Source organism: Salvia splendens, chromosome 14, assembly GCF_004379255.2.
Source record: "Salvia splendens isolate huo1 chromosome 14, SspV2, whole genome shotgun sequence".
NCBI lineage: Eukaryota > Viridiplantae > Streptophyta > Magnoliopsida > Lamiales > Lamiaceae > Salvia > Salvia splendens.
Genome location: NC_056045.1, coordinates 24,846,775 through 24,869,945, shown reverse-complemented (window position 1 = coordinate 24,869,945; position 23,171 = coordinate 24,846,775). Strand labels below are relative to the sequence as shown.

Genomic DNA, 23,171 nt, shown 5'->3' with positions numbered 1-23,171 from the left:
CACTACTCGTTCAACGCGGATTATACACTGATTATTGACTCCACTAACCTTATATTGCTTATTCCAATCTTTCGAAATCAAAACCCACAAATTATTTGATTCTATTCCCAACTCAAAAACCAAGAGCAGAAAAAAAAAGATGTCATCTTGCACAGTTGCACTGTCGAATTCGCCGGTCTTCTCTCCATCATCAACATCATCGTCTTCATCTCCTCGCCTCGCTTGGTTCAAGAAGCCGCGTTGCCGCATCAGGGGGTTTGCCGGCGCCGAATCATCGCCTCTCTTGAAGAGGAAGAGGCCGGCGAGGCTTGATATTCCAGTGGTTGCGGCGCCGGAGAGGGAGGCGGTGGCGCCGGCGGTGCCTCCGGAAGTGGATGAGGTGGAGGGAGATGGCTATTCAGTTTGTTGCAAGAGAGGGAGGAAGGATGTGATGGAGGATCGTTTCTCTGCAACTCTTTCCCTTCAATCCAATCAAAAGCAGGTAATTTTCACGTGTTGACTATATTTTTAGCATTCTTGATTGATAAAAAAAGATTGGGGAATTCGAAAAATACAATCTTTTGAAAAGGGTGGGAAGGAAAACATGTTTTTCTCATCCTTGATCGATGAAAAAGATTGGAGAATTCGAAAATACAATCTTTTAAAAAGGGTGGGAAGGAATTCATGTTTTTTTTTGCCATTTTTGCAGGCCTTTTTTGGGGTGTTTGATGGGCATGGAGGCGCTAGTGCTGCAGAGTTTGCAGCTAAGAATTTGGAAAAGAACATATTAAATGAACTCGAAAAGAGCAACGGAATTGAGGTGGCTGTGAAGAATGGATACCTCAGCACAGATTCCGAATTCCTAAACAAAGATGTTAGAGGTGGAGCCTGCTGTGTAATTGCACTGATCAAGAACGGCAATCTTGTAACGTCCAACGCCGGCGACTGCCGCGTAGTTCTCAGCAGAGATGGCTCCGCGGAGGCCCTCACCTCCGATCACCGCCCCGGCCTCCGCGAAGATGAGAGGGAAAGAATTGAAAAGCTGGTAATAATCAGACACATGTATATATTCAGTTCCACTTATCTTGCAGTTTCTTGTGAAAAAAATATAATCTTGATGTTGTTGTGTGATGGTTTGTAGGGTGGTTTTGTGGAAGAGCGTAACGGTGTTTGGAGAGTCCTGGGATCATTAGCAGTTTCTAGAAGCATCGGAGATCGATATCTTAAGCAATGGATCACAGCAGAGCCTGAGACTAAAGTGATCAGACTTGAACCAGATCATGAGTTTCTTGTCCTAGCTTCTGATGGATTGTGGGATAAGGTAGTTTTTCTGAAATTTGTCTAACATGATGAATATATTTCTTTTTTAACATAGTTTTTGGTAATGATGAAATATTTTTTACTTAATTCAGGTGAATAATCAAGAAGCTGTAGATATTGCACGCCCTCTTTGCATAGGTGTGGAGAAGCCTCAGGTGTTGGCAGCTTGTAGGAAGCTTGTTGATCTTGCAGTTTCAAGAGGATCTGTTGATGATATTAGTGTGATGATTGTTAATCTTGGAGGATTTTGTTAACTTTGATGAAGTAGTGATTATAGATTAACGAGTAGAGTTAGTTGTCTTGTGACATTGTTTTGGATGCTTACTGTCCTTTTAACTTCTCAGATTTCATACACTAGACTTTATTACTGTACAGATAATATCATAGTATTAATGTAGATGCCATACTAGTTAATTGCATAAATAAAAGAAAAAATGTTTATCATTCGCTCAAATTTCTTTCTTTAATTAAATCTTATTAGAGTTAGGTGTGAGTGATTTGGCCACACATCACTCGAGGACCTTTCCCGCCAACCCATGTCTCCGTTGGACGCGAAACTGTCTTCACAAACATCGGCTCTTTTGGAGAGATGTCATCAGCGAGATAGTGGCTTGTGTTGTAATGACATCCTTGGTTGTGAATCTTATCATCGACGTCCTACTACTCATCGTTGAAGAGATCAGAGTGGTTGAGGAAGTTGATGTGATTGTTGACTTGTTGTACCCGGCGATACTGAAAAACGCATGACGGGTCCACAGTATGTGATCCCCCTATGTGGTTCTGACAGTGTTGTGGATGTCCTAAATTGTATACAAGTTCAATCATCCACGCATTAGGTTCATTCTTTCTATAAACAGTGGCGTTTTTTCTACCTTAGATTAGATGACACCTTTTCCCCAATCCCATAATTACCTCCCTTCCACTGTATAGTCAACCAGGAAAATCAACACGTTTTTTCTATATAACCAGTTATTTTTTCTTTTCACAATGCGTCAAGAAGCTATGGAGTCTTTTTTTAACATTTAATGTTGACTGGAAAAAGAAAGAGAATTGCCGCTCTAGGGAGGTGAGAAAATAAGAAGTCTTAGGCAGGATGAGATTTTAATACAAGAGGCGCATATATACACCGAATACATCAGATACCACAAAATTAATAATACTAATACATATCATTTATATTAAAATATTTAATTATTGAAAATTTACAAAAAAAACACAAAAATAACTAAAAAAGCACAAATATAACTAATTGAAGAAAGATAGGAAGAAAGATTTCTTGTGTTTATTTACTGGATTATTGAGAGTACATGGTTGATACATTTTTATAGGACTCTAGATATAAATGTACCTAGAAACTATACTTGTTGGAACCCTACATAATAAATGTTATTCTCTTCCCAACAAGTTGGGACTCCACATCCTCTTTGGAACACTTCAACTTATCTTTCCAACACTCCCCCTCAAGTTAAGTGATGAGATTTCCAACACTCAACTTGTCAAGTGCTTCTCGGAACGACTTCGAGTTCACTGCCTTAGTCAATATGTCAGCCAATTGATCTTCGGACTTAACAAACGGTAACTCAACAATTTTGGCCTCAATGTTCTCCTTTATAAAATGTCGATCCACCTCCACATGTTTAGTCCTATCATATTGAACCGGGTTCTCTGAGATGCTAATCGCAGCTTTATTATCACAGAACAACTTACAAGGTTGTGATAGATGAAGACCAAGTTCAGACATGAGTCTTTTTAACCATAATATCTCGGTGAGGCCACCCTTTATGCCTCGGAACTCTGCTTCTGCACTTGATAACGCAACCACCTTCTGTTTCTTGCTTCTCCAAGTGACAAGGTTTCCTCCTACAAAAGTGAAGTACCCCGCTGTTGACTTTCTATCATTGGGGTTCCCCGCCCAATCTGCATCAGTGAACTCATGTACTTCTAAGTGACCATGTTTTTCAAACAACACCCCCATGGTCTGCCGTTCGTTTCAAGTATCGAACGATCCTTATGGCTGCTTCCCAATGATCTTCCTGTGGTGAGTGCATTAACTGGCTGACGACACCCACCACATATGCTATATCTGGTCGAGTGTGTGAAAGGTAGATGAGTTTTCCTACCAATCTCTGATATCTCCCCCTGTCGGTGAGCCTTCCTCCTCCACGTATCTGTAATCCATGATTCTATACCATTGGAGTGTCGGCAGGTTTGCAATCTATCATTCCTACTTCTGCGAGCAAGTCAAGCACATACTTCTTTTAGTTTATGAAGATTCCTCGGTTTGATCTCAAGACTTCAATGCCCAAGAAGTACTTGAGGAGGCCTAGGTCTTTCATCTCGAACTCTGTGAACAAGTTCTTTTTCAATTCACCTATCTTCTCTTCATCGTCTCCTGTGATAATCATGTCGTCGGCATAGATGATGAGACACGTGATCTTTCCATCCTTTTTTGAGAAATAATGTATATCTGAGTTACTCTGCTGGTACCCATATTTCTTCATTACTTCGGTAAATCTACCGAACCAGGCTCTCGGGGACTGTTTCAGCCCATATAGCGTTATTTTCAGCTTGCACACTTCTCCAGCCATAAACTCGTCAGTGAACCCTAGAGGAGGAACCATAAACAATGGCTTCGGTAGTTCACCGTGTAGGAATGCGTTCGTGACATCGAACTGATGGAGAGGCCAGTCTCTGTTTGCTGAAATAGAGAATAATACTCGTACGGTGTTGATCTTCGCCACTGGGGAGAACGTCTCAGCATAATCGACTCCATACGTTTGGGTATATCCCTTTGCCACTAGTCGGGCCTTATATCGATCGATTGACCCGTCTTGCCTTCTTTTGATAGTGAACACCCATCTACATCCTACGGCATTTACTCCTTCCGGCAGTTTTTCTTTTACCCAAGTATCATTCCTCATCAAGGCTTTCATCTCGGTAAGCATAGCTTCTCTCCAGTGTTTGCACTTCATTGCTTCTTCAGCAGTCTGCGGGATCTCCTGTTCTTCATACAATGCAGCCTCAAAAGATCGGGCCATTTTCATCAGATTGCCTTGAACAAAATTTGCCACTCCATATCTGTTTTTCTTTCCAATCCTCTCTGGAGAGTACCTCTTCGGGGGAATACCTCGAGTACTTCGTGGAGGGAGAACTTTCCTCAGAGACTGGTTCCGGACATACCTCGGATATTGGTGGAGGAGGGTCAGGTGAGCGCGGTTGAGGAGACTCTGGAGGGGCCTGCTCGGCGACAGTGACAACCGTCTCGAGTGGATCCTCAATCGAGTGGCTTGGAAGTGGCACAAACCAACTTAGACAGTCCTCATAATTACTTTCGGATGTCTCCCCCTGACTGCTAAGGTGGTGTTTATAGAAGAACTCGATTTTGAGGAAGTCACAGTTTATGGTGGTGATGATTTTTCTAGTGTTTGGATCGTAGTACCTATACCCTTTTTGGTTGACCCCATATCCCATGAAGACACATTTGGTTGCGCATGGGGAAAATTTGGTTCTTTGATGTTTAGGGATATGAACACAGACAGTGCACCCAAAGACTTTTGGTGGCATGCTAAGGGATTCTGGTATTTGGGCTTGTTGGGAAAGGATGTCAAGGGGGTTTTGGTTTTTAGAATTTTGGTGGGCACTCTATTTATGAGGTAGATAGAGGTTGCAACGGCTTCTGGCCAAAGGAATTTTGGGACGTTGGACTCAATCATAAGGGCACGGGTCATTTCCAGAATAGTTCGATTTTTTCTCTCAGCGACCCCATTTTGTTCGGGTGTATAAGCACAGGATGTTTGGTGAATGAGACCTTGTTTTTGAAAGAAATTGGACATAGCGGTATTAACAAATTCTCTCCCATTATCTGAACGAAGGATTTTTATAGTCTTGTGAAACTGGGTGTGTATCATATGAAAAAAAAGAATGAATTTGTCAACTACTTCTGACTTATGTTTCAAGAAATAGATCCAAGTCATTCTCGTGCAATCATCAATGAATGTCACAAAATATCTAAATCCACTACCCCCAATAACAGGTGCTGGCCCCCACAGTGACGTGCTTGCTTGTTTTCATCTTGGATGTTTTGATTTTGGGTTTATTGTCTCTTTCGGAATCTGATCCTGACATGTTTTATGTGTAGGGATTTTTGGGCAGCCTCTTGGCCGTGATTGGTATGGTATTTGGCTTGGGATCGGTTTCAGCCTCTTGGCCGAGATTGGTATGGTTTCTTGGCTATGATGAAGCTTTTCTGAGCCAGATTTTACTCTGCTCTGATACCATGAAGAAAGATAGGAAGAAAGATTTCTTGTGTTTATTTACTTGATTATTGAGAGTACATGGTTGATACATTTTTATAGGACTCTAGATATAAATGTACCTAGGAACTATACTTGTTGGAACCCTACATAATAAATGTTATTCTCTTCCCAACAAGTTGGGACTCCACATCCTCTTTGGAACACTTCAACTTATCTTTCCAACACTAATTAAATAAAATAAACTAACAAACAAAAACAATAAATTACAACAATTGAAATACAAAAGAGATTGTGTTAAAAAAGATTGAAATTTTGGGTTGAATTAAAATTTTGGGAATTGAAGAACATGTCATTCTCATCATCCATCCATAGTGAGTAACAAGAGATGATAAAAAAAATACGTACGAAATTGTAGAACAGAAGGATTATATTTTGATAAAAAAAAGTTTTTTTTGTGTATATAGAATTATAGCATATTTGATTTTTATTTATAGATATTGAGAAACTATGAATTCTAATACTATAATTTTTATATGTTTAATATATAAAATATTTAAAAACCAATAACAGACAAATAGCACAACCTCATTGTCAATAAAGAAAGTAAAGTGACTTGGTCTCATACTCTCATTTGGCCAAGTGAACAACCATGATATAAGAGAGACACTATAGTGAGCATTTCTTTTTAATTAAAACTGAGGAGAGAGGCCTAGGTTTCCAATAAACATACTCTAATGGAGACAAAGAGAATCTTAATTGTAACAAACTTTGAACTAAATAGAACCGGAAACAAGTAGGCTTATCAAATATGAATAATAATAATAATAATAATAATAATAATAATAATAATAATAATAATAATAATAATAATAATAATAATTAAAGAAAAAAAATATTGGCAAGGGGAAGTCCATTCCAAGCAGTTCATCTCAATAGTCATGACTCATGACGAATATTCAGCTAAGATACTAATGTTAGTCACACTCACACTAATACTATAGGAAAATCAAAATTAAACAATATTTAATTAAAATTCGTGATGTTAGTCATTAGACATCATTTGGCCAAAAAGAAAAAGAATAAAATTAAGACTTAAATTTTGGAAATCGTTGGACAAAATCTGATGCAGATGGGCTTTTCTAGTATTTTTTGTAGTTCAACTACTGGCCCATTTCGACAAGATTGGGTCTTAATTTGTACTAGTAATGAACAAAATGGGCTTTGGGTTATGACCAAGAAATAGGCCTATATACTATTGCTATCTTTTCCCATATTTTGCAGGACTTGAAAATATTCATTTTCAGAAGCTGTATCCTTGCATCATTTGAAGAATAAATATGGAGTTAAAGTACTTTGTATTATCGTCGTTCTTTCGTAAAAATTGACCTCTCGCTTTGAGAATTGGTAAATAATTATTCTAGTAGTTTGCCGTGTTTGATGTTTGGAAAAAATAAAATTCGTAGTACTAAATTAAGTGGCCCAATCGTCCAACAACATTATCATTTTTCTACCTTGATTAAAGTTGATTCAATTTAGTAACTTTAAGTGTAATAATGACACTATTTCGTAATAGCAATATTAACAATAGTAACTACTGTATTAAGAAACTATGAATATTTTTTTAAGGCTTTTTTGACAAGACTACGTTCATAGGCTATGTGCCGTTACTCTTGGCTTTTTTCCTCATACTATTTTTAATTTCTTATCATGGTTTATTATGCGTTTGTACTATTTTTTAAGATGCTTCAATCATTACTTTTGTATTTTATTGCTTACATCAATTCAAAAGAAAATTTGATACTTTCAATGTATATACAAATATAATGTCGTATCAACAGTTCGAGTCATGTCCAGTAAAGAGACATGACTAGTGCATATAATATATTGTCCGTGTTAGGAAATTTATACCAGTAATCAGGAACATAAATGAAATAAGAGTAAAGGCCAAAATTGGTCCTGAACATATAGTCATTTTACGATTTTGGTCCTAAACATTATCTTTTGGATTTTTTGGTCCTGCACATATGGACATTTGATCATTTTGGTCCTCCGTCAATATTTCCGTTAAAAACTAACGGTCAACATTATCTTTTGGATTTTTTGGTCCTGCACATATGGACATTTGATCATTTTGGTCCTGCACATATGGAATTTTGATCATTTTGGTCCTCCGTCAATATTTTCGTTAAAAACTAACGGTCAACGGCCGATTTTTGACTAAAACAATGGGTTGGGTCGGGTCGTGTTTGGGTCGGGTTTGGGTTACACGTTAAGAAAAAAATAATATTTTCTTAAAATCTAAGCATAATATTTTCGTTAAAATCTAAGCATAATATTCTTAAAAAATTAATTAATATTTTTTAATTAATAAAATTAAAGTATAGTATTTTTTAATTAATTTTTTCATGAATTTGAAGAAAATATTAGTATACTTTAATTTTATTGTTTTGATTAAAAAATGATTATTTTAATTTGGTAATTTTTTATTTTATCGTGTAATATCATGTTTAAATCGTATAATAACATCATGTTTTAGTCGTTATAATATTTTTAATCAACAAAAATAACTAAAAATTAAAGTTTTATAATTTTTTAATTAATAAAAAATAATTATTTTTTTTCTTAACGTGTAACCCAAACCCGACCCAAACACGACCCGACCCAACCCATTGTTTTAGTCAAACATCGGCCGTTGACCGTTAGTTTTTAACGAAAATGTTGACAGAGGACCAAAATGATCAAAATTCCATATGTGCAGGACCAAAATGATCAAATATCCATATGTGCAGGACCAAAAAATCCAAAAGATAATGTTGACCGTTAGTTTTTAACGAAAATGTTGACGGAGGACCAAAATGATCAAATTTCCATATGTGCAGGACCAAAATGATCAAATGTCCATATGTGCAGGACCAAAAAATCCAAAAGATAATGTTTAGGACCAAAATCGTAAAATGGCTATATGTTCAGGACCAATTTTGGCATTTACTCATGAAATAAACGCATGAATTGTTTACTCAATTCGCCACAATGTGTATTTACGTCTACTAACAATATCAGAGCATCTCCAATGGCGGCGTCAGCGTAGGCACGCCGATTTTTCGCGGACGCCGGTGCTGACGCCGAACCATTGCAGCCGGCGTCAGCGAAACCGGCGTCAAAATCGGCGCGCCAACGCCGATTCTTGGACTGACTCCGATTCTGACGCCGACTCTCACGGCGCCATTGTAGGCCCCAAATCGGCGTCAGAATTTTTTTAAAATTTTTTTTTTGAAACACTATATATACGCGCTTTGGACGTCATTTTTTATATATTTTTTTTTGTACTTTTTACTTTTTGTATATTTTTAAAATTAATGTACTTTTTTATAAATTATTGTACTTATTTTATAAATTTTAATATTATTATTCAATTTTCCTGTATTTGTCTCGTAAATTAAATTTCGTATGCTGCTATGATTGTAAATTAAATTATATAATTGTTATTAGTGATGTGGATAGGCTATGAGAGGGCTATTGCATGTCCAGTTGCATGTCCAGATGATGTGGCTGGAGGATTTTAGTGCAGATGATGTGGCAGTGGGAAGACTATGGGAGGGCTATTGCATGTCCAGAACCATTGGAGATGGTCTCAAACCAGAGATTTCACTCTTGGAATAAAGCTCCTAACACGTGGCACCGTTAATAAGACACAACATAGACGGCAAAACACATAAAAATTACTCCCTCCGTCCCGCACTACTCGCACCTTTCCTTTTGGGCACGGAGATTAAGGAATGAGAGACAAAGTCAACAATTACGGTTGTAGGTATAAATTGTTACTAAAAATGGAAAGAGTGCAAATAACTTGGGACGCCCAGAAAGGAAATAAGTGTAAGTAGTGCGGGACGGAGGGAGTATTTCAAAATCAAATATTGTCTTTTTCGATCAAGATTACAGTAGAAAAAAAAGGTTTGTCTAGTGATAATGCAAGCATGGAGATGTATAATTTTATGATAAAAACATGTAGGGGCCAAATCAAAGCTAGAGCTTTGAAATTATTAATATCAAATTGTCCACGCATCTTAGTCACCACTGGTCTAGATAATTGTTAGTTGATTAAAATAGTGATATCTTTGTAACCATATAGTTATTTTTATCCTAATTTAATCATTTGACCGAATTTTAGAAGTGAGTAGGGGCCCTTCTCTTTCCAAAACGGGCGAATAGTATTAGTACTAATAATTTATATGTGGTTAATACACATAGTTAGTTAATTCCATTAGATCGTGTAACTTTTTGAATATGATGTAATACTCCCTCCATCCACGAAATTAAAATAAACTTGGTAAAGTAAGAAAGATGAAGAGAATGATATGGTAAAACAAGATAAATGAAGAGAATGATAGTTAAAGTAGTGTTAGTGACTAGTAAGACTTACATTATTAAATTGATAGTATATCTTTTTAAAAATAGAATGCACATATTTTTACACAACGGATAAAAATGAAAAGTCGATATATTTTATGGGACAGAGGAAGTATAAAAGTTTACAACTTGGGCTTATATTTGTTACTTTATCCTTAGTCATTTTATATACTTTAATTCACCATATTATTTTGGGACGAGGAAAACCTTGCAATTGCTTTTCATGAGGGTGCTATAAATCTAAAAAATAGTCAAGTTTTGTGCGATAGACCCCAAAATGTATATGTTCGTATCAAGTTTATTAGTACAATAAATTTCTTTCATTTTATGATTTTGGGAGTTGTAGAGGATAGAAGCGATATAGGTAGCACTTTCCAAATAATTAAGTTCACGCTTGTGATTTTCTTGTTATGCCCATCTAAGTCTCACCAATAATTCGAAATCTTGAGATTTTATTTTTTTCAAATATAAGTAATTTAATTGAACTTAAAAACAAATGAAGCTTAATTACCGGTCAGCAATTTGAGTTTTATATATATCCCTTTATTATCTTCAAATATCGAAATGGGAAAATGTGGAATCCACCAAACAAGTTGCTCCAACGCCCTAGCCAATCATAAATACACAAATAAATAAATAAGTAAACTTTAGAAAAGTTAGTCAGGTGGCACAATATTTCAGATCACAAACCTAATGGACGTACACACCAGCCAACAATTAATAATTTATAAATTTTTTAGGGGATACTAGTTTACAATTAACCAAAATAAATAAAGGGGATCAATGCTAATGCAAATTGCACTTTACATCATCCAAATACCAAATTAAACAAGAGTATTGTTAAAAATTACGAGGATGAAAGTAAAAGTAGGTGCACTACACACAATTCCAAACCAATTGAATATATATACACGTATGCACAATGCAATATCGTGTATATAAGATAATATTTCCTTCTACTTTCGGGAATTAAAGATAAGATTATCAAAAAAGACAGCATGGTGTCCGTACAAAAGAGAACTTTATCTTTTTACATATTGGGAATGTGTGATATAATAATTTGGGATGAGCCGTTTATCTTATAGATTTCTTATAAGAAATGGAAAAACTTTATAGAGATATCATATATTGATGTATGCTTTATTACATACTATCTCCGTCCATAAAAAGTAAATATAATTGTAAATGACACGCGTTTTAATACGCAATTGATAAAATAAAAAGAAAAAAAAGTGTGAAAATTGTGTTAGTAGATTGTGTGTGGGATCCATATTTAGAATGATGGGAAGAGTTAGTAATATCTATTTAAAACTTCACATTTAGAATTTATCTAATTTTAGTGCAAGTCCAAAATAGTAAAATTAATTTTTTTTATGGATGTATTTAATATTTATATATAATAAGTCTAAATTCGAATGGCAAAACAATAGGTTGATAACAAGCAAATAACGACTATATTCACTAATACAAGTGGAACTTTTAGTCTTCAATTTGTGCACGCATTGCTACTTTTATAATAAAAATGCTTAAACCGATAGCGGATAACGAAGAAAAGTAGAAATTAAACATAAAATGACTAAATGGAAATTTAATTGAAAAAAATATGGTACTTATGAAATTATTTTATAATTAAATATAGTAAATTAATTATGTAGAGTGGCAATTAGTATCACCATATTTAATTCATAGTCTAAATCAATAAATTTTTATTAAAATAATATTGTTAAAAATATTTAAAAATTATGTATTAAGGGTAAATTAATCATGAAATTATATCACTAAATATAGAACCGATTCAACAAATCAGTCCAATCGATTTCTAAATTAAGAGACATGATTGTATATACTCCTTTTGCATTAATGATAAAACAGATTTTGAAATTTTGAGAACGAAATGATAACGACATGAGTTAACCTAATATGCTTATATTAGGCGGTTGATTAATTAGGCTAACCTTCTAGCATGTCATTTCAGTTGAATTTTGCGCATCACTCCAATTATTGTGCCAACATGTGCAAATTTTCTTTATTATTTTAATAAATAGATCTCACGTTCAAATAAATCATTAGTCACGTCTTATTATAATATATATATATATAAACATACATATTTTACTAATTTTTTTAATAAACTTTTCTTTACATTCTTTAAAATCTACACCGACTCAAAGTGAGATTTCAGATAATAAATGGATGATGTAATTTTTTTTGTGTTCACATATCTTAAAACTAAGTGTATGTTTTGATTGCTAATTGCGTATATAAAACCTCTTGTGACAAAATTGTTTTCTCTGTAGTGCTCTATTAAGGAATAAAATCTGGAATCATGTGAGGTTGTCTATATGGTGAACACATAAATAATATTGTCACTTTTTTAAATAATAATTTACACATTTTATGGACATCTTCACACGAGTCTTTTGTTAGGATAGGATGAAACTCATAAAATAGGGAAATGGAAATAATATGGACAAATTTGACGAGGAATAAGCTTGCTATCTATAACCGCCCTTATTTGTTTATGTATTGAAAAAAATTATGTCAAATTGCAAATGACACAAAAGCTTTTGACCTTTGGTTTCTAATTAGACATTAGTGCTAAATAAACTTTAACTCGAAAGGGAGATAACTAACTACTTGATATAGTAAGTAACCTAAAGTTGTACGCAACTTAGAAAAACTAATGATTTGTGCAATTTTAAGTTAATTAAAACCTCTTTATAGTAATTAGTAGCTATAGTAGTCTCTCATTAATTTCTGATGCTGATATAGCAATTTTAAATTTTAATGCTACATAATTTCTAAGGCGCAAGCTATTATTGTTGTCAAATTAAGGCATTTTGTTATTACTAAATTAAGAGAAATATCAGTGATTGCATTAAAAGTATAAGATTTCTATGCCAATTATTCGAGTCCCGACCCTCAAGTCTAAAACCGTCAAGTTTGTAAGTCCAAATCTAGTTATGCAAGATTTGAATATTTGACGGAAAATATTTGATTCTTTCATTAATCCAGAAATGTCTTATTTATTTTTGCAATATTATTACTACTACAGAGATTATCTTATCTCTGATAGACAGTAGCTTAGGTTAACAACTCTTTTGGTTTTTTTTTTTGTTTTTTTTCCGTATTACATTTAATTAATTTAAAAATACACATTACATAAATTGCCAAGTCCTGTTGACTTTTGGTATACATATATTTAATTAATCAAATTAATTGTTATAAGTATTTTCGAATCCTATTTTCCTCTTAAATAGGAGTAAAATTGTATCATGTCACAATGAGACATACATGATACATTTCTTTCAAAAGGTAAACCAAAATCTATGAGAAACAAGAGCACCGCGTTAGATCAGTGCTACAACTTACTCATACCATAATATAGGATAATATCTTATCCATTGCACTATAGATATTTTTGTAACCTATTTTGAACTTTAATTATTTACAAAAAAAAGTATCAACATATGTTATTAATTTGTGGTTGAGATTAAGGAGTAGCATCTCACAATCTTCATTGAAATAAAGGTGTGTATTAAAATTATATGCAAAAATAAGTATATTGACTTAAGAAATACTCTGAACATATGACGCGCCGCGCGCCGTAAGTTTAACTCATGAAAATAAAAAATAATAAAGCACAAACTTAAAATAAATAAAATAATTCTTGATTGCTAAAAAAATTGTAAAATCGAGAGATTGTTTGATTTATGCATAAAGTAATTAATTAAATTTATTTTTTTATTTAATAACTCCTTACTCCATATATTTTATTACTCCACATGTAAATCGATCTGATTGGAATGAACCATGAAACGATAGCTTCGTTCATTTACCTACCTGGCCCATTTTTAAAACATCAACCAAATAATAGTGAGGTTTCATCCAAAACCAGTTATCAGAGGAGGAATTTCTACTATGCAATTAAGTTCATCTCATTTTACTTCACATTTATTTGTATTGTGAAATAATTTATATGTGAATATCTCAACACCTCCACGCGTGAATCATTTGTTAATATCTCAACAAGCTCACTCATAATTCGTCACCTCCAAATGACACATTTAACTCAAGCATAAGAAATGCTCCAATACTATATTAGACATTACGGAGGTTAGGTATAATTCCACTCAGTGAAACGCACATGGTAGGTGAAAAGGGACAACCAAATTCTATTGAATTTTCCTCCTAAAATCAATTCGTGATATGAGAAGTGATTAACTAGGTGTTAAACTTGATTTTTTTATGTTAACAATTTTAATGTGAGACAATTCATATATAAATATTTCAACATGTCACATTTGGGTCGAGCATGAAACTTGCTCAATTGTTGTGTTAGATTTTGGCTCGTAGCGCAGTTGGCAGCGCGGAGCTATGGTGATTTTGAGGTCATGGATTCAAATCCTCCACCCGCTACGAGACTTTCGGTCTTAATCCGCAAACTCGATCGAGCAGGATTAGTCGAATTCCGTCAAAAATGGATTCAAAACATCTGTAGTCAAATAAAAGAAGTGTAATTTATACATGAAGAAGAAATCAATCAAACTTTAAACGATACATATATGCTACCAAAGTAACAAGTAACTTAAAATTGAGATATTATTATTCTATAAAACGTTAATACAGTAAGACAAGTATTTAATTTTGATTCTACAAATGGAAATTTTAGAAGAAAAATATTAAATTAAACAGAATACCAGAAAAAAAAAAAAAAAGAGAAATGGGAGAGAGGATAGTTTTACCTAATTTCTTATGCAACTCTTTTGGCGGTTATCATGGACAGCAGCATCTAAACATATTGATTCCGTGTCTTAGACACATACAAGTCCAACAAATCACGATAATTATGTTTTCCTCTTTGCAGGCAACTTTTCAGGAATATTATTTTTTGTTTCTTCAATTTAATTTTTTTGTAGTATTTTCTTGCATGAGAAACAGTTATTTATGCTTACTCACCTCACACTATCTCTGCTCACAAATAGTTTGTTTCTCTCACACGATTAAAAAAACCGTGAAAGGACACCCTTTCTCTCTCTCGCTTCGCTCATTTATAGCTTCATTTCTGTTGTTTTCTTGGTACATTGTGAGAAACTTGTCTTCACTCTTTACTACTGGCCTGCACTTCCACTGCTAATTCAGGAATTTCTCTTCACAAATCTCTCGTATTCAAATATTGTAACTGCACACAAATAGGCATAGAAATTTTGCTCAATCTGTTAAACACCATTTAATGCCTATTAGCTCTACACCGAGTTAGATCGCTCCTCCCCACTATATAAAGCCATGGGCTCCCGCTAATTTCACCATCTCTTCCCTTCTATCTTATTCATGCAATTCTGCTTTAACTTCTTTTAAGTGGGAAACCTTCACTTTTCCATACATGGAGTCTCGCTAAATTGTCTTGATTCTTGCTGTTTTCCCCCTTTCTGTTGGCAAAGTTTGAAGCTTTTTGAGTACTAGGATTCTGGGATTTTGGGAAGTGGCTTTACCATGTAAATTTATCTCATTTTGCTTCTTGGTTGTTAGCTCTTTGCATTTTGGTTTGAAGTAGTTGATGATTTTGAAAAGTTTCTGTTTAGATGTAAGTTGAGTATTGATATGATGGATCTGAGCATTATTGTTGTCAACCGTTAGTTCACTTCTCTGTGTTGATCAATAATGCATTCATTTCGTTAAATCCTTTCTGTTTCTGATACTCACATGGAATTCAAGTAGGCCTAGGTAAGTTCTTGCAGAGCTATGACCAGTTTCTGTGTTTGATCCCACTTCATTCGTCGCTGGTCGATTCTTTTGTTCGTTTTAGTTGAACAAATTCAAACTATTCTTTTCAAATTTTATCAGGATGTAACCTATTTTCTAATTCTTGACAGAGTTTTAGTTGATATGGACCTCTTGAAAGGTCTCAGAGTGTTATACATAGCCTCAAAGATATGCCAACTTTTTACAATAATCAAGTAGTTTTAAGTTTCTTCTGCCCACACCCTTTTATATGCAGATATAGTTTGTGATATAAGCCTCTCGAGTACCACTTTTGTTCGAGTTCAGTGTTGTTTCATTTTCGCGTTTCTTTGTTAAACTATATTTGTGTGAGAATTTTGGGATGGAGGAAACCTTTGTTCCCTTTCGTGGGATTAAAAATGACCTCAAAGGGAGGCTACTGTGCTACAAACAAGATTGGAGTAGCGGGATAGGCGCAGGTATCAGGTTCGTGTCGTTGATCATGCTTCAAATGTAGTGCATATAAATAATTCTCATGTTTTTTACTGTCATTTTAAGATATTTGAAATTGTAATTGCTGTTTTGTAGGATCTTAGCTCCAACGACATATATATTCTTTGCATCTGCAATTCCTGTTATATCTTTTGGTGTGCAACTGGAGAGAAACACCAGTAAGGCAGATTCGTTCGAATATTCAAATTTTGGCATCTTTTTGTTATGTTGCAAAGATCTTATAGGAAAACTTGGTGTTGTTGCAGATGGATCTTTAACAGCAGTGCAAACACTTGCATCAACTGCACTTTGTGGTGTGATCCACTCTGTCATAGGTGGACAGCCACTACTTATACTTGGTGTAGCCGAGCCCACAGTGTTAATGTACACTTTCATGTTCGATTTTGCCAAAGATCGGAAAGATTTGGGGGAGAAGTTGTTCTTAGCCTGGACAGCATGGTATGAGTTTTTAGTTCTTTACACTTGAAAGGCCAAAAACTCCAGAAATTTGCTATTGAATGCTGAACTGTCTTGTGTAGGGTCTGTGTGTGGACATCCATTTTGCTTTTCTTGCTGGCTATCTTAGGTGCTTGCTCTATTATCAATCGGTTTACGCGTGTTGCTGGTGAATTGTTTGGTCTTTTAATCGCAATGCTCTTTATGCAGCAGGCAATTCGTGTGAGCATCACTGTACCCTTCCTCGCCTTTCTTTTCATAGATGAGCAAAAATATTTTTTAGCAACCATTGTGGCCTTCTTACGCAAATGAATTGCGAAGCATTCATAAAAACTTATTTGTGCTAAATCAGTGGCTTATTTTAGTTAATCACTAGGCTGTCATTTGTGGCTCAACTAGTCTGAAAATGTTGCTTTCTAGTCAATTATTTTTAACTCTTCGTTGCAATATGCACCTGCTTTTGTGAGGATATGTATTGCCTGTCTAATCTCTTTCATCAAGATGATTAAATCTCCGAGTTATGTTTAGGGAGTTGTGGAGGAGTTTGGCATTCCTAAGAGAGGAAACGAAAGTGCAACTGCTCTTTTACCTTCCTGGCGCTTTGGAAACGGAATGTTTGCTTTGGTGCTTTCATTTGGCCTTCTTCTTACTGCATTGAGGAGTCGTGAGGCTAGATCCTGGCGCTATGGTGCAGGTGCGCTAACTATCAAGAACACAATTAATAAAGGAAATTTTACAAATAAGTTCAACTCCAGATTGCGTATAGACAAAGTTTGCTAACTCGTAACTCTAATTTGAAGGGTGGTTTAGAGGGTTTATCGCGGACTATGGTGTCCCACTGATGGTGCTCGTGTGGACTGGTGTGTCTTACATACCAGCTAACGACATTCCAAAAGGGATACCAAGAAGACTCGTTAGCCCAAATCCGTGGTCAGCTGGTGCATACGCGAACTGGACAGTCATCAAGGTGCTTCTCCTTTATCCTTTCAAAGTAGCTTTAAAAGTGATATCTGAGTCACTGATCTCTCTCGTTGTTTTGGATGTCTCAGGATATGGGGGATTTGCCACTACTTTATATTATTGGAGCATTCATTCCTGCCACAATGATAGCTGTGCTTTATTACTTCGATCATAGTGTTGCATCTCAACTTGCACAGCAGAAAGAGTTCAATCTAAAGAAGCCGTCTTCTTATCACTATGATCTCCTGCTCTTGGGACTTTTGGTAATAAATTGTCGATCATGATTTTTTATTTGTATTTCTCATCATTTCATGATAGTAACGTAATTTTTCGTGTTAACTAGGTGATAGTATGCGGTCTCATCGGCATTCCTCCTGCCAATGGAGTCATTCCGCAGTCTCCAATGCACACGAAAAGTTTGGCCACTCTGAAACATCAGGTAAATCCAGAAAAATTCGAAGAATTGAATAACCACATAGGTGTTCATCTCATTGTTGTGGGCATCCCTTTCAGCTTTTGAGGAACAAGCTCGTATCAACTGCTCGAGATAGCATCAGTAAAAACGCCAATCTATCTCAGCTGTATAGAAGTATGCAAGAAGCATACACAGAGATGCAGACTCCACTCGTATACCAAACTCCAGCTGCTTTGGTATGCTTCGTTCAAGAATGGCTTCGATTCCTTTAAACACCGATTGCATATTCTTAACCACTGTTCTGAATAGGGACTAAATGAGCTGAAAGATTCAACCATTCAGCGCGCATCCACTAGTGGCTACATGGACGCACCAGTTGATGGCGCCATCTTTGATGTGGACAAGGATGTCGATGATCTCCTACCTGTGGAAGTTAAGGAGCAACGCGTCAGCAATCTGCTTCAGGCCTTAATGGTCGGATGCTGTCTCGCTGCCATGCCTCTCTTGAAAAAGATCCCCACTGCAGTCCTCTGGGGCTACTTCGCCTTCATGGCAATCGAGAGCTTGCCAGGAAACCAGTTCTGGGAAAGAATCTTGCTGCTTTTCACAGCTCCAAGTCGAAGATACATGTAAGTTCGTGCTTCATAATGCTGCGTTTCACATTTTCTGACTCTCTGCAACTGATGTAGGGTGCTAGAGGAGTATCACGCGACCTTTGTGGAGACTGTGCCTTTCAAAACAATCGCGCTCTTCACATTGTTTCAGACGTTTTACTTGCTTTTATGCTTTGGAATAACGTGGATCCCCATAGCCGGCGTCCTCTTCCCTTTGCTGATCATGCTTCTTGTCCCGGTGCGCCAGTATCTGCTTCCCAAGTTCTTCAAAGGAGCTCATCTGCAAGACTTGGATGCTGCGGAGTATGAAGAAGCCCCTGCTATTAACTACAACATATCCTACGACGTAAGCCTTCATGTCACGGGTTTAAAAGTACTTTTGTGATGTAAATAAGAAGGCAATACGAATGAATAACACGGGTTTTATGCATTCAGGAACAAGGTAATACCATCAATCTCAACAGTGGTGAGTTGTTGGACGAGATGATTACAAGAAGTCGTGGTGAGATTCGCCATGGTCGTAGCCCAAAGGTCACAAGTTCAACTCAGTCACCTCTGGAGGAAATGAAGTCCATGTACAGTCCTCGGCTCCCTGAGAGGGTGCAGAGCCCACATCTTAGTGAAATAAGAACGGAGTTAAGCCCGAGGTTGAATGGTAGACAAGTAGAATTAAGGCGAACCCCAAGCCCTCTCAGGCAAAATAGGCCTGGATCATCATCTTCTCTTGATCCAGACAATCTCCATTAGTTCTCATTTTGGTGCTTGAGAGGTCCTTATTATGTAGAAGAGACTTGAGTAATAATTTAGATATTTGGCTGTTCTAACATCTTAGTTTTTGTGTTTATTGTCTTCCTACATTGTACACAACCTTCACTCTCATGGGCAGAAGACAGTTAATCATAAAAATGGGAGTTATTTATTTGAAACACACTGCTTTTTTTCTTAGTATAGAGAAAAAACCAAGCATATACTTATTGATGGATGAAAAAAAGAGTAAATGGACTCTATTTAAACAAATGAATATGTATAAAAATGACAATTTTTTAGTGTATGTACAAGTTTTCCTCTTTTTTTATGCGTAAATAATATATTTGTCCTTATTCTTTTAAAATCATGGATGTCCCACAGAGCTACTAAGTCAGCTTGTCTGTCAATATTTTGAGATGATATTTTGTCCAGGAAAAAAGGCATCAAGACGAGCAATTATTAAACTGACAAATGATTCGCATTTTAAAATGTTTATTGATGTGTACAAATGTCAATTTCAGTTTTAGGTTTCATAATGGAGGAAAGATCATTAAGTTGATTGCCTTTTCTCTTGTAATCACCAAACATTGGGTAATCCTTTTCTTCATATTGCAGAACAACATGCGATACCTAACTTTTGGCTTGTCTCACTACATTGATTATTAAATCAAAGTTGGTTTTTGCAGAGATGTATAGCACCAATAATAGTCATGACAAGTTTTTTCAATCAAACAAATTGCAACAAGAATATTATTTGCAAATTCCAATCTTTGTGTAAAAAATTAAAATCAAAGCATGGAAAATAAAGAGAATCACAGTGAGATTAGAAACATACAAAGAGAAAATGTGAAGGAGTTATAGAGTAGGATAGGGAACACAAGTTGGTGGAATGTGAATGCAAGAGCAATGTCCATAACAAGGATAGATGTCCCAACCATTATTGTCCTTCTTAAAACTCACAAAGATTCATAACTAATATTCACATAATTTCATAAAAATATCCACTTTATAAATTTTGGTTTAAACAATGGGTTTGTGAAATGCAATATTATCATAAGCAATTTACATATGGAATTTCAAGATAATCAAGCAAAACCGATCAAGATTCAATAGAAGTATGACTAGTGATGCCACCGGTTCCAAAAACCAGCTGGTTATGGTTCCACGGAAATTGGAATCCTAACTGAATCCTAATGGCATTTTTGGTTCTAGTTGCGACTTACGATTCAACTGTGCTGAATTATGATTTTTAATAGTTGATAATCACTGAATAATGAGGTAATGATATAAAAATAAAGACAAAAAATAGGAGGACTAAATTTTGAATATAGAAAAATCATAATAATAATAATAATAATAATAGTAATAATAAATTTCTTCCAAAAATATTTAAAATAAAAAATGCATAAACTACTGATTTTCTACATAAAATAGGTGGTTTCGACAAAAAAAAATACCCCTACACTTAGCTTATTATATATTCCCGATTAACTGGCGAAACCAATTGTTTGAAACCATCGATATTATTTTCGGCTTTCTGCTATGTCTTGAACCGGAACCGGTTAGCTACTAGCTAGTTTTGGGTTAACCACTACTTCGGGTTATAAGTCCAAAATCAGAACTGACAGGCCGGTCCGGAATGGCCATGCATAACTAAGTGTGACGCATGGTAAAGAATGACCTTTCATGAATTTTATAGTACTATTTGATATTGTTATCGGGCAACATAAATTGAGGCTAACATAAATCGAGGAGCAATATTTAACCGCATCTACTTAGATGAAAAAATATGTGGCTATGTGTGCGTGACATCATAAAGTTAGGTGTCTAAATGGATTAAGAAAAGAATTCATACTTGATTTATCAAGTGATATCCTTCCATATCTTAAACAATTTAATGAAAAAGGTGGACATGATTCGATATTTGATTAGTTATCACGCTCAAAGAATATCTTACCTTTTTGTCGTTTTATGCATATCTCGTATTTTATTGAATCATGCAAGTGAACTACATGCATGTATGATGTACTAGTATATGATATTTATACCACTAATTATAAAGTATTTATAAATTACAAAATTGTAGAAGAAAAAAGAGCTTCACAAAAATATGCCAGGCAAAGGTTGGCCTCCATATGACCTAATTATTTTATTGGTAAGGCGAAATTCATAATTTATTTTTACGCCTTTACTTTTTTTTATCTTTTTTTTAACTTTTTTGTTTAGAAAGGGATCTTATTCGGATATTTTAGGATGTTTCCATATATTTATAGTTTCTAAGCTAGGTGAAAAGGGTAAAATTTAAAATATATTTCATGCAACTCTTTCACTTTATTGTCAAGCAAACATCATTAGTGATGATTCCGCGAATTATTGATGATGATAAATGCTCGTAAAAATAAATTACGACACAGAGAATTTTACGTGGTTCGATTTACTGAGGTAAATCTACGTCCACGGGGAGAAATGGGGGCAGGTTTGTATTGCTTGATCTGCGAATTACAGCTTACAACACAGACTTGCTATATGATTATTTCTCTAGAGAGATTCTAACCCTTTTCTATCAGATCTAAGTTCTATTTATACGTTGAACTAAGATCGTGGCTTACATCATCACTCTAGGTCGTGGAGGTCGTGTAGGTCATGGCCTAAGATCGTGGCCTGAGTTGACGCCACGTGGTAGTGGGTGTGTTGGAAGTTGTGGAAATCCTGCATGGGTCCACTAACTCCTTGTTCGGTCGAATACTGAGACCGAACTGCTTTGGTTGCCGATCTGAGAGTAGAGCTTGATGCCGACCTGAGAGCAGAGCTTGATTGGTTGGCTTTTACCGAGCTGTAGGCTGAGGCCGAACTCTTTGGTAATGCCGAACTCCTCCGAACTCTTTGGTAATGCCGAACTCATACTCTTCCTTGGGCTTTGGGCTGATGGGCCGTCACTGCTGTTGGGCTTGTTTAGTTCGTACCCCATCACTTGATTCCGCGAATTATTGATGATGATAAATGCTCGTAAAAATAAATTACGACACAGAGAATTTTACGTGGTTCGATTTACTGAGGTAAATCTACGTCCACGGGGAGAAATGGGGGCAGGTTTGTATTGCTTGATCTGCGAATTACAGCTTACAACACAGACTTGCTATATGATTATTTCTCTAGAGAGATTCTAACCCTTTTCTATCAGATCTAAGTTCTATTTATACGTTGAACTAAGATCGTGGCTTACATCATCACTCTAGGTCGTGGAGGTCGTGTAGGTCATGGCCTAAGATCGTGGCCTGAGTTGACGCCACGTGGTAGTGGGTGTGTTGGAAGTTGTGGAAATCCTGCATGGGTCCACTAACTCCTTGTTCGGTCGAATACTGAGACCGAACTGCTTTGGTTGCCGATCTGAGAGTAGAGCTTGATGCCGACCTGAGAGCAGAGCTTGATTGGTTGGCTTTTACCGAGCTGTAGGCTGAGGCCGAACTCTTTGGTAATGCCGAACTCCTCCGAACTCTTTGGTAATGCCGAACTCATACTCTTCCTTGGGCTTTGGGCTGATGGGCCGTCACTGCTGTTGGGCTTGTTTAGTTCGTACCCCATCACTACCCCCCCACGAAAGACGAAGTGAATCACTTCGGCGAAGCGAGTCACTTCGGCATTCTGGATAAAGGTACGGGGGAGGCTGACGTCAGGGGACGTGCCTTGCATGTGACTGCATTAAATGCGACAGTAAAATCCGGCCGTTGAATCCTGAAAAGGTGGGATTCGAAACGGTGCGACGATTTTGAAATCTTCGCCGAATTTGATAAATATGCTCTTTCT

General features: G+C 35.8%; 2 protein-coding genes across 3 annotated transcripts; both read left to right on the top strand.

Moving 5' to 3' along the window:
* The first annotated feature begins 69 nt into the window (after positions 1–69).
* On the top strand, positions 70–1,743 carry LOC121763268 (probable protein phosphatase 2C 25). The gene is made up of 4 exons (XM_042159250.1): positions 70–481; positions 689–1,024; positions 1,121–1,300; positions 1,392–1,743. The coding sequence occupies exons 1-4, from the start codon at positions 140–142 to the stop codon at positions 1,551–1,553; spliced, it is 1,020 nt and encodes a 339-aa protein (XP_042015184.1). The 5' UTR covers positions 70–139; the 3' UTR covers positions 1,554–1,743.
* Positions 1,744–14,929: 13,186 nt separating this feature from the next.
* LOC121765270 (probable boron transporter 2) lies at positions 14,930–19,546 on the top strand. Of its 2 annotated transcripts, XM_042161356.1 has the most exons (12): positions 14,931–16,169; positions 16,272–16,354; positions 16,442–16,634; positions 16,715–16,853; positions 17,160–17,325; positions 17,432–17,598; positions 17,681–17,854; positions 17,935–18,030; positions 18,105–18,242; positions 18,316–18,635; positions 18,696–18,966; positions 19,056–19,546. In XM_042161356.1, exons 1-12 carry the CDS (start codon positions 16,066–16,068, stop codon positions 19,365–19,367), a joined length of 2,163 nt encoding a protein of 720 aa, XP_042017290.1. In that variant the 5' UTR covers positions 14,931–16,065; the 3' UTR covers positions 19,368–19,546. The 2 variants fall into 2 exon arrangements, with proteins under 2 accessions (XP_042017289.1, XP_042017290.1); XM_042161355.1 differs by having other exon boundaries at positions 14,930–16,169; positions 16,272–16,634.
* The last annotated feature ends 3,625 nt before the right edge of the window (positions 19,547–23,171 follow it).

Excerpts from the sequence above, each read along its gene's own strand:
- LOC121765270 (XM_042161355.1), top strand. The coding sequence starts at position 16,066 with ATGGAGGAAACCTTTGTTCCCTTTCGTGGGATTAAAAATGACCTCAAA. Across the intron at positions 16,854-17,159 it reads TTATGCAGCAGGCAATTCGT|GGAGTTGTGGAGGAGTTTGG; the intron begins GTGAGCATCACT and ends AGTTATGTTTAG. Across the intron at positions 18,031-18,104 it reads TGGCCACTCTGAAACATCAG|CTTTTGAGGAACAAGCTCGT; the intron begins GTAAATCCAGAA and ends CATCCCTTTCAG.
- LOC121763268 (XM_042159250.1), top strand. The coding sequence starts at position 140 with ATGTCATCTTGCACAGTTGCACTGTCGAATTCGCCGGTCTTCTCTCCA. Across the intron at positions 482-688 it reads TTCAATCCAATCAAAAGCAG|GCCTTTTTTGGGGTGTTTGA; the intron begins GTAATTTTCACG and ends CCATTTTTGCAG. Across the intron at positions 1,025-1,120 it reads GGGAAAGAATTGAAAAGCTG|GGTGGTTTTGTGGAAGAGCG; the intron begins GTAATAATCAGA and ends GATGGTTTGTAG.